Source organism: Brachionichthys hirsutus, chromosome 12 (genome assembly GCF_040956055.1).
Source record: "Brachionichthys hirsutus isolate HB-005 chromosome 12, CSIRO-AGI_Bhir_v1, whole genome shotgun sequence".
Taxonomy (NCBI): Eukaryota; Metazoa; Chordata; class Actinopteri; order Lophiiformes; family Brachionichthyidae; genus Brachionichthys; species Brachionichthys hirsutus.
The window spans coordinates 8,147,524-8,159,525 of NC_090908.1; the positions used below are offsets into that span (position 1 = coordinate 8,147,524).

At 41.1% G+C, this 12,002-nt stretch overlaps 1 protein-coding gene across 1 annotated transcript; it reads right to left on the minus strand.

Moving 5' to 3' along the window:
• Positions 1–1,425: 1,425 nt before the first annotated feature.
• snx4 (sorting nexin 4) lies at positions 1,426–8,334 on the minus strand. Its single transcript, XM_068746416.1, has 14 exons — positions 8,242–8,334; positions 6,491–6,615; positions 6,025–6,166; positions 5,753–5,902; positions 5,566–5,613; positions 5,423–5,478; positions 4,219–4,291; positions 4,042–4,103; positions 3,611–3,676; positions 3,420–3,509; positions 2,517–2,616; positions 2,157–2,302; positions 1,756–1,870; positions 1,426–1,657 (listed from the first exon to the last, which is right to left on the minus strand). The coding sequence occupies exons 1-14, from the start codon at positions 8,332–8,334 to the stop codon at positions 1,610–1,612; spliced, it is 1,314 nt and encodes a 437-aa protein (XP_068602517.1). The 3' UTR covers positions 1,426–1,609.
• Positions 8,335–12,002: the final 3,668 nt, after the last annotated feature.

The following is a 12,002-nucleotide window of genomic DNA, read 5'->3' on the forward strand; positions in this document are numbered from 1 at the left end:
CCATGCCTTTGTGGGTTCTCTCCAGGTTCCTCCCACCACCAAAAACATGGAATCCCTATTCCAGTCCTGTAGGCGTCTGCTTCAAAGCTGCGAGCTATTGATGAAACAGCAGTACCACGTTTAATTCCTTTGTACATTTTTATTAGAGAAATGCAATGTATTGTAATTTTAAAGTGTGTTTATTCGTGTCTGAGCACAAGATATACATCAAATAAAAAAACGTCTCATTTAACACATTTATCAAAAAAATAAAAATACATAGAAAGAAATGATTTGGCAAAGCGATTATGCGCAATCCAAAATGGTCGGACATCCTTCTTTGCTTTTACTGGTCATTAATTTGGTAAGAATCTTTCTCCAAGTTGCGTATAATCAAGAAACAAATTGTACTACGTGTGTTGTGCACATAGAAAGCATGTATCCAGGCTTAATATGGAGGTTAAAACACATTTGTGGTTGAACGGTTCTATTATTTGGTCAGATCTACCTGAAGTATTAGAACTTGACATTTATGTACTAATCAAAATCAGAAAAAGAGCGGCGTGCACCGACAGTGGGCATGAAGGCTCCGATAGTTTTTTGTTGCCCATGTTCTATTCTCAAAAAACCCACTGTCTGTCTGTGAAAGCCTTTGAGCAAAGGGAAGATTTAAACTATTGATTTCTACACGTTGCCTCCAATGATGCTTAAGGATGGACTAGTTTGTAAAGGTACCGACCATGTTTCAGTCATTTTCACTTGAAAACGAACCGTGAGCCCCCCCTCATGGTTTCTTCTCGTGCTTCTTTGTTTTTGGCATGAACTAAAACAATGCAATAAACTATTCCAAGTTTTCCTCTGCTCCCATAATGGGATTAGTACTATGCGTCTACTTGGTCATTAGCACTTTGGTCAGCTGCTCAGCGGCAGCATTGAGCCCGACTCCAGCTTGAAGTAAATGAAGTATGAGAAAACACGGAACACAAAAAAAAGGAAATGTAAACTTGCAGAGGATTCCTAAAAGATGGTCCGTGCTCCTTTAGCCTTAAGTTAGACAGATATTTCCAAAGTTCCTCTCACAGAGATGCAATTTCATACTTTATGGCCTTTAGCAAAAGCAATTATTAGTTAGCTGTATTGTGCAGAAAATTTCGTCGAGAGACCAACAATGACAGCATCATTTGCAACAAGTAATTCTCCCCCCCCCCCCCATTCTTTGCCTCCTTTTAAATATATAGAAAACTCATTTCAGTTTTGATGTGAAATTCCTACAATAGAACTTCTAAAATGAAATCAGAAAATGTCCGTTTTCTTAGTTTTGCTTCCATTTCCTGACACAAGAAACTCTAAAAAGTCATATGAGAGAGGGGGGAAAAAAAAAAAGCAGCAACATGGATAATTCGTTGCATGAAAGCCACATCAGAAGAATGCCAAGAGAATTGTGAGACACTCAAATGAAGACACTCGTTGTGTGTGTGTGACAGAAAAGAGAAGAAACAAGAGATCAATTCAGCATGGCAAACACAGTTTAGGCAGTATTTTGGCTGTCATGACATCTCCAGAAAACTGCAGTACAAAGATCTCTGCTGGCCTCACTCTGATCAATCAACTGTCTTGGCTGGAGGGCGGCTCACATTTTGTTGAAACACTCCTTGGCATTGGACCATACCTGGATTCCCTGCGATGAGAGCGACAGACAACAGGAGGAATTCTTAGAGGTGCTATTTTACATAGACGATACGCAAAAAAACAAAAGTCATAAAAAAAACGCAATACCTTCTTACACATGCTGATCTGCATAATGGCATAGCTAATTAGCGCTTCCCGTAAATCTCTGTCCTTCTGCTCCTTGAAACGCTCGACGTCTTCCCAGGCCGCTCGCAGAAACTCCCTGAAGGCAGGATCACAAAAGGCAAAGGACATTTGTTGGTGTGGAGTTGGAAGGGAAAGAACGGAACGCACTGGTGAGGATTAGAGAATCTGGAAACACAACACAGTAACTGATAGTTCTTAATGGCGTGTGTGGATACAGGGTGAGAAGCATCACTGTTTGATTTTGAGTCTGTCCTACTTGATCAACATGCTTAGAGAAAGCAATCAGGTCTCTGTCCTGTCACAGCTTTAACCTTTATTTATCAGTCCTAATCCAATTATTGCTTCATTGACATTTAGCTTACTGGCACTCTGCGTCCTTCTCTTTGACCGTTTCCTCTCCCTCCTGGATGCTCTGCTCCAAGGCTGCCAACCTGCTCTCCCTCTGCTCCTGGCTCTCTTGGCCAAATATCTTACTGGTCATCCCCTTCAGAGAAAAGATGCGCACTGTCTGCACACACATATTCAGACAGACAAAGACACATGAATATTTTTGGACAAATTAGGCTGCGAAAATAGTAAGTACACTCTGAAACATTCATTCATTGATGGTGTTACAGCTTTGACAGCTGGCGCAGCACGGGTGTGCATGTCCCTCGTGTGTGTTTGATGAGGATGTGCAGGATGAAGCGAGAGAAGAACCTGTGTGAGCAGTAGTGCATTACCCCAGTAGCCAGCTCTTCTTTCTGTTGTTTCTTCTGGGCAAGATCCTGTGATGCAACCTCCAACTCATATTGCATCAACTCATGTTTCCTACATACTGACCTTAAGACACACAAATTGCCATTTAAAAAAGAATTGTTTTAACTATTAATTGTTGTTTTTTAATCTATGGAATTCATGCATGCTGATAGTAATATTGCAACAAACAGCCAGGAAAAAGAACGCTTTCACTGCTGCTAATAATGAAGACTGACACCAGTGCCTGCTGACACACAGTATAGTGTGTGTATTATGTGCGTAGTACAGCAGCATTGGAATCAGAGCTCATGCATACTGCTCTCTTTTAAATGGCTTTGCAAGCTAAATCGGTGACAGCAGGAAGTAAAAGGATGAATAGTGCAAGTCTGCTTTAAGCAAACATAGACAAATGAGAAATGTGGGAAGAGGAAGTGTTTTATTTCCTTCAGCACTCGCATCAACAATGCCAGAGTGTGTATGTGTGAATGATTGTCTGTGTGTGGCCCTTTGATGAACCGGCGGCTTGTCCGGGGTGTAACCCTGCCTCTCGCCTGCCGGGATAGGATCCAACAAGATCGATAAAGGACAAGCGGTTCGGAAGACGAGTGAATGAATGAATCGATGTGCTCTTTATTCCAATAACTATTATACTTGAATGCTCCCAGGTGTAATTTGTATTCCTATGTGGAGTCAATATATCAAACCCTAATACATTTTCTTTCTTAAGATATGTTCTTTCATATTATAAAGAGAGTCAAAGGAGATTTATTTAAGATGAATGTATGCTTTTAAACACTCTTTATTTATCTCTGAATACGATAACATACATTTAAGGTCACACCACAATAAATATTAGATGCGTGTCTTTTTTTTTTAGAAACAATTACCTGACCGCATCAGTGTAGAAAAGGTACTCTTTCAGCTGGTCTGCATAATGCTCCTCTTCCTCTAGAATGTCATCAATTGATGCAGCATATCTGCACACACACACAAAGCCACATTCACACACAGGCGACATGCGTGTTTATGTCTGTTATCTTAAGTGTGAGCGCATCCTTGAGCTTCAACCGCTTCTTACGTGTCCATGTGGTGTCCTGCACTCTGCAGTCCATCTCCCATCTCGTTTTCTATGGCACTCCACTCGCTGGAGACACAACAGTTCAGACATTCTTAACTTGAATTCTCTAGTCATCCGTGTTCCGTCAGTCTAAAAGGCCTAGTGATGTCTTACGTATCTACAAAAAAGACATAACGGTGCTTGAGTCGCTACCATTTGGTCAAAATTCTTTGCTGCAACATTTATATTTGCAAATTTGTCCAAAAAAATACTAGAATAATTATTTATGCAGTATCTCAAATACGTACACAATGTCTAAATGAAGAGATAGCATCTCTACTTCCCTGCGCAAACAAATCAATGCGTTAAATCCTTCCAGACACAGAACATTTTTTAATGCTGGTGGACGAGTTTATTAATGCAGAGAAAGAAACAGAAGATGTGTTACTCACCTAAAGACTCTGCCATAGTTACCATGGACCTTGTAAACGCCATACAGTCTGTCAGCTACTCTCTAGACAATCAGTGAAGTATATATATGAGTGTGCTACACACACACATCAGCAAATGGACAGAAGTAAACACAGCTATAATAAGGAGAATGTGTGTGCGCACATGACGAAACTCACCGCCCGAACCCTGAGTAAGTGGGAGATGACAGTGTTGAGTTCATCGCTGTATTGTTTCAGCGCTGTGAATCGCCTAGAGAGCACAACAAATGGATCATAACTCTCTCTCACACACACGAGTTTCAGTTTGTGTTGCTCTGGAGAACATTCATTATCGTACCATTAATTATCCATTTAGACAGTGGATTCATTCACTTTTAATTCACGCCACTCATTTAGGATTGGGAAGGCTGAAATTAAAAAGGATACAGCAGGGTACCGGTATTTAGAAATCCAGAGGGTGTGATTTCCATTACTGGAAAAACAATGATGCTCTCTGTCCTATTAAACCGACGCAGTGTGCATTGTAACCTCTGCCGAGGCGAGGAGGAGGAGGAGGAGGTTATGTAATCGCCTGCCTTTGTCTGTCTGTCCATCCGTTAGCGAGATAACTCAAAATGTTCCGGATCTTGATGAGATTTTCAGGAAATGTTGGGAATGTTACCAGAAACAGATGCCGATCCAGAAGAGATCCAGAATTCTGGATCACTTTGACTTTTTCATTAACATTGCAGTCAATGGAGCTTCAAAATGTTTCCCTCAAAATCTCCTTTGATTATAGCCCGATGTTTATGGGATTTGACACAGTCATGTAGGGTGGGGGGGGACCTCTATCCCCCCACCGAATTTCATTTGGATCTGACCAGGCTGGAGGGGAATGAGCTGCTGGGCGGAGGTCTGTGCTCTCGTTGGTAATGCATTCTGCTAAGGCTAAGCGGACTGCTGTCACTGAGTTGCTGTGGTCTGCTTTGGGAGCTAACAAAACTAGCAGTGATGGTATAAGACGCTTGCTGGCTGATTTAGCGAGCATGAGCTTTTCAGCAACCCAAAACCTGTTAACATGTCTAACGTCATATCACCACGAGAATTATGCATCCATGTTTACACGATCCAGGAAAGATAGAAACTAAGACATTTCAAAGGCATCATATATCAAGTTATCCTGCAACAATCAAGAGGCCACGACAGTGAACACCGTCGTCTGCTAAAATGAACAGCATGTACAATTTCATCATAGTCATTAGTGGTAAAAATAAAACCCCAACAACTGCCTACTAAAACTCTAAATTCAATAATCTGACAAAATCTCCTTATTTGAGTATATCTTGGCAAAATTATGCCCAAAAAACAACAATAACAACAATATTCTTATTCTTATACCTACTTGTCAGGATTCTTGACTCTGAACATGGCACTCAAAGACTTCAGTCTGGAGTCAACCTTGTGTGGAAATAAATTAGGACTTCTTTAAACAGCTAAAACAATTTACCAACCGCATATAAGACATAATGTGAATTCTCTGTGTACCTTATCTTGGAACCCTGTGTCTAAAACCAGCTCCCTCCAGCCTTTCTCCTGCAGACAGATGATCGACAGACACATGAAACATCATTATCAACCACACTGTGCAAAAATGGGGCTTCAACGTAGACAACGAAACACCACTGCACTGAACGGAGCATGTTGCTACTAGTAGAGAAGCCTGAGTGCTAACCTCTGTCAAAAAGAGAAAGAAGATTTTATCATTGGAAAGTACGGGATGAGATGCAACGCGGAGCAAGAAGTTTTCCAGGCCGATTCTACGTCGCTCGACAAAGTCTGGGTCAAGGTTGTCAGCTGACAGCTTGTGCCACACGAACTCTGCCTAGAGAGAGAAAAAAAAAAAGCATATTCAAATGAAATATCTAAAAATAGGAGCCTGTGACCAGAATGAACGGGACAAACCAAGAACGATTGAATAAATCTTAAAATATATGCATCCCTCACCCTTTTTTCAGGTAGTGGAGGAACAATGATGTACGGGTAGGTGACCAGGAGGTATGTTCTGAGCAGCTCAAACTCACTGTAGCGCCTCCACAAACTATCGGGCACTCCAGGCGTACCCCCCTCTGGGACGGTATCGGCTGGCCTGCAGACAGACAGACAGACTATTCTTAGGTGCTTTCATATACAGCAGAGATACTGCGCTACAACATCACCCATATGAACAGCACTTGAGTAAACGTCCTCAAGAATCCCTTAAAAACGTACTTCAGTATCCTGAGAAATGTTATGACAACACAAAAAACAATTAGCAAAAATGCAAATAAAAGTTAATCTTACATGATTTTCATGCATCTGTAAAGCAGACCCTGGATTCAGCATTTTAGTGATTAGCAGATCCGTTTTTTATTTTATTCAATTGCTTAATAATGTTTTTTAAAAAAGCATTTAAATGGCAGCAGACACCCACCTTGTTTCTATGAGGTACACTGTATAGGTTTCCTGCAAGTTAACAGAGTTCTTGCCGGTCCTCTTCTCTGCCTCCGCCACGTTTATCTCCATCTTTCTCAACAGAGCCGTCCCCCTCTCCACCATCTACACCGGCAGGGCAATTTAGAGGCATAGCAAGACATTTAATGAAAAAAATTCTTTATTATTTACACCCATTATGTCGTTTCTTACTAAATCTACATCCCTTAAAAATTGGACTTGCAAGATACGTAACTTGACACGAGTGCTGGGTCAATATTTCTGGGTCCGTTTCTCAAGTCATCCAGGATGAGGTAAATCACGAAGTGCAAAAAAACCAAGAATCAACTGGACTTGTTGAAGTTTGAAGACGTTTCACTTCTCATCCAAGAGGATTCTTCAGTTCTACATGACTGGTAGAGAGTCCAGATACTTTGTACTACTGTTGGAGCAGAAAACTGGAACAAACCGAAACCACCAGGATCCATTAGCATTGACCGTATGAGGCGTAGAGAAAACCCACCCCCACACCGACCAGTATCTTCTTTTTGATTCCCACCACCCACTGCAGCACAAGTTAGGGGGGTCATCAGAACCCTGAACCACCGGGCCCAAAACCTCCCAAAGAGCAGGAACACATGCGGAACGCTCTGAAGACATGCGGCTATCCGAACTGGGTATTTGTCAAGACCAACAAATATATAAACAAAAATGAAGAGGAGAGAGAAGACAAACGGAAACACGTCGTCATCCCCTACGTCGCCGGTGTTTCTAGAAAAGTCTCGAGAATGTTTAGTAAAACATACAAAACCCGAGACAGATGCTGGTCCACCCGAAAGACAAAACTCCCAGACACGGAGTAATGTGGTGTCCTGCTGTCCAGTGACCTGCACTGTGGGGGAGACCAAACAACTGCTCCACAAGCTTATAGAGGAGAGCAGGACAAGACTCAGCAGTCCACCCGCGCCTGAAAGAAACAGGACACTTGAGGACGGTGACGTCCAGGTTTTAGCCAGGGACGAGAGGAGTTAAAGAAGCCATTTTTGTCCAACTGGAGAAAGCGTCCCTGAACAGAGGACGATGATGAAGACACCATCTATCAGCAACATACAATGCAGTATTGACCTTTGTCCCCAAAATCCACAACCCAGAAGCCGACCAGAGAGGACAGCTCACCTGGGGGTGGGGAGACAACGACCCTTGACCTTGTGGATGCTAATGACTCCTGTGGATCATTGGTCAGGTGTTAAAGACTCCTGGGGAGGCTTATTGCCTTCGGCCAGCTTTGTTTACTTTTCTGCTCCAGCAGCAGTATAAAGTATCTGGACTCTCCACCAGTCACGTAGAACTGAAGAATCCTCTTGGACGAGACGTGAAAGGTCTTCAACCAAACTGGAACAAGTCCAGTTAATTATTTTCGTGATGGTTGGGTCCAAACATGTTAGCTGTTAAGCTAGCTCTGCTAACGTGAGAAGTTTCCACATAAGTTAGCTTCTAGCCACTGCAATAAAACAACAACAACTGTAGCTAGCTTCCGTCAACAATGCGCAACAGAATAAGGAGTTAAATTACGTTTCCCCCCGCAACAAAAGAATGGAACATCCTTTTGAAAAGGAGCGAAAATCCGGTTCATTGGTTTGTATGACATGAACCGGAGTTAGCTAACGCTGCACGGGCCCGAGTCGGAAAGTTTTCACTCGTGAGACCAGATCTGAACATTTTCGGCATAAAGAATTACAAAAACAATACGACCGTGTTTATAAAGTTGTTTTCCGACTCCGCTGAAGTGATGTCGGTGTTCCCAATCACAGCTACTTCCTCGCTACTCCCAGAGTCTGCCATCATCACGTAGCTACCGAGCTGCTGCTGCTGCTGCGGTCGGTCAGCTGAGCTGGCAGAGTATGATGTGCGCATGCGCGTCCAGCCATAGGCCATAGATAGATATAGATAGATAGATAGATAGATAGATAGATAGATAGATAGATAGATAGATAGATAGATAGATAGATAGATAGATAGATAGATAGATAGATAGATAGATAGATAGATAGATAGATAGATAGATTTAGATAGATAGATAGATAGATAGATTTAGATAGATAGATAGATAGATAGATAGATAGATAGATTTAGATAGATAGATAGATAGATAGATAGATAGATAGATAGATAGATAGATAGATAGATAGATAGATCTATGTAGTGCAGCAAAGTAAACTAATAAGTAGACTATTAAATAAAAACCTTACGTTGTTACATTAGAATCAGTTCTACCGTGTTAAAAACGTCAAATAAAAGATATTTTATTGTATAAAAACAGTCAAAAAAGAAAAGAAAAGTATATTCGATACCATACCTATGACACAACAAGGGGCCATAATTAAGATGCAAAAGTCAGCAACGTTATTGTAATTCCCTTCTGGTAGTGTGAAAATATTATAAAATGAATGTATCGACTAAATTGATTGATTGAAATAATGGTGAACATTGGAAGTTTATTGATGTTCTTTTCTGGCATCTTGTGCGTCTTCATTTGACACCATTCCTTGCCAATGCTGACATCTACTGGAGATATTTCGGTTTGGGTCTTTGTTTCTGCAACGTTTGCAAAAGGAGCTACCCTTCAATCTTTCAGGAGTGTGTTGTTGCGCAATGTCAAATCGAAACGTTGTCATCACTTAATGATTACAAATAGTCACATCAAAACAATTTGATTCTGGTATATATACAATAACGACATCAAACAAGAGGTCAGACATACCCGTTAAAATGAAGGCTATGAGATTTTTTTTCATATTAAAAAATATTGGATATAACATCTTAAATCTCATAAATGAGACACATTCAAAAGGGCCCTCTTCTTCACTATTGCTGTCCTGGTGTTTGAAAATGAAATTGTGAATTAATAACATTTGATTTTTTTCATTGTGGTAATATCACTCAGCTTTTAATAAATCAAAGAAACATGGTGCAGCATTAAGTGAGGAATTAATTTATATAGATGACACTGGTCATGGAATGTGATGTTGTAGAATGCTAGGTGGGTGTAAAAGAGAGGGAGAGGCAAAGAAATATACACAAGGACATAAAAGTAGTAATGAGTGTGGATGGATGGATGGATGGTTGGATGGATGGATGGAGTTATGGTGGGATGTGGTTTCAAGCTGCAGCATGTCAGGAAACCCAGTCGGTGCTGTGACCAGCCATAGTCCCAGCACCAGCATAGTTACCATTCTTTCCTGCCACTGACCTCAGACTGACTACCACCACTTCCCGTCCACACGGACATGCACACAAACAGATTTAGCACTATTTGGGTGACTTTTATCTGCCTTTTGACAACTTCTTAGAGCTCTCTGAAAGTTGCTCTTAAATGCTATGTGACTCTAACGCCCGTGAATGTGTGCGTACATACTGCCTGTGTATTTGGAGATTCTGAGCTAAAGCTGCTGAATGACTGTAAATCAGATACGTATATGTGTAATATAAATGACTTTGTATCCCGAGTCATCATATTCAGGACTTCTTAAAGTCCTCCCCTGCTCACAGCCAAAGACAAAGCTCTGGCCAGTGCTCAAACATTTTTCAGATGGAGCTTTTATCCTTGTAGATTTTGTAAACTTTGAAATTAACCATTAATTGGATGCCTACATTGATTCCTCTGGTGGGGTACTGGGTACTTCATGCCTGGCATGAAGTCAAACATACAATATTTTCAGGAGTAGTCAGACTCTGGAAAAGTGACCTCTCCGATCATGTTTGTGATGAAGAGGAAGCTGAGCCAGAAGCTAAAGCTTGATTGCTTTTCAGTCAATCTACTTCCAACCTTCACCCACGGTCACGAACTGTGACTGCGTCCTAACTGCAAGCATAAGAGTGTGGAGGTTCTTCCCCGCTGAAATGACTTTCCCCTTTAGAGTGGTTAGGCTAAGCCTCAGAGAGGAGGGTGACGAGCTGAGATGTCTGGAGAGCGTTAAGGGTTGAGATGCTGCTCTGTTGAGTCAATGAGATCCAGATGAGGTGCTTGCTTTGTTTTTTTTCCCGGGAAAGGTGGAGATCTTGGTTTTTTAAGACAAATCCAGTGAGGAGGATGGACTTGAACTCAATAGAGGGAATAAATGTATCATCTGATGTGGGTATACCGCAGGATCCTACGGAAGAAGCTGCCAAATGTTTCTAGAGAGTGGGGGTGTCTGGAATAGCCTGATTCGTTTGCTGCCCCCCCCCCTGAAGAAAAGGAAAATGCGAAAAATAGATTGACAATAACTCGTGACCCACTAAAGCAAGCAAAATATGCTTGTCTCATCTACAAGAAAATGGATGGACGGATGGATTGACAATATTCATGTTTATACTATCTAACTATTGTTTTTAAAAGTAACCCCGTGATGCAGCAAATTGATATTACATTTGCTTTTCAAACATACTGTGTGTATGGGCTCGTTTGTAAAAAATCATTTTGATTACTGATCATTCGTTTCATAAACATATTAGAACAAAAACAAAAGCTTTGCCTATCAAAGTTTAACTGTTGAACAGCAGAGGGTAGCAAAGATCCAGTGATGCTGAGCAGCATGTTTCATCAGCTTACAGTAATAACCAGGGTCAATTTTGACAGTCTTCAGTGTGATGAAGTTGAGCAAGCTGAGTTATTATGAGTGTAGAAACCTGCATTGGTTTTATTCACAGCAGATGGTTGGACCTCTCATAGCAGAAACAATACACGCATTGCTCTGTCTGTCTGTCTGTCTGTCTGTCTGTCTAAGGGATTAGTGTTCATGGACAAATAAATTGTTTTTTTTTGCTTTACCATGTTTTTTTTCTTAATATGTCATCATTGCCTTGAATACATTAAAGTGTGTGACTCTGATGAAATGTCTGGCTTATAGGCAGCATAAGGAAGTTCCATTTAGTGTGTGTGCGTGTGTGTGTACAAGGCTGGTCACGAAGGTCATAAAGAGGAAATCCTTGCGGTCAGTAGAAGGGAACACATGTTTTGCTTCATGTCATAGACTTCATCCTTCATTTTCCTCTCCTTCATCCATCTATTCTTGCTTTTGACGGTGGTGGAAAACTCATGCAGTGTGTCCAGTGGGCCTTTACTTGTGTGGGTGAGCCTGTATAGCTTGCATCTGTATGAAATGCCACAATGAAGTGAAGCATCATTGGTCCCGTATTATACTGTTTATTTTTAACTTGTTACGAGAATGTCGATCAACCGTTTTCCTACTGATGGAGACGCAGTTCGTTTCGGTTTGCTTCAGGTCTGTATTTGGGGTCGTCTCCAGCTTAAGAGCACATTTGGATCCTATTTTAAAGATGACTTTTGAGCAAAACAGTTTGCAATGTTTGTTTTTTTTATGTAACTGATCCGATAAATGTTTAAGAATTTAACCTCAGCCTTACATAAATCCCATTCATTCTAACCTACACCTGCATCCTCATCAATAAACAAATCAGAATAGACAATTAAACTAGCCTTTCAAATTACTACACTATAGCAACACTGTACG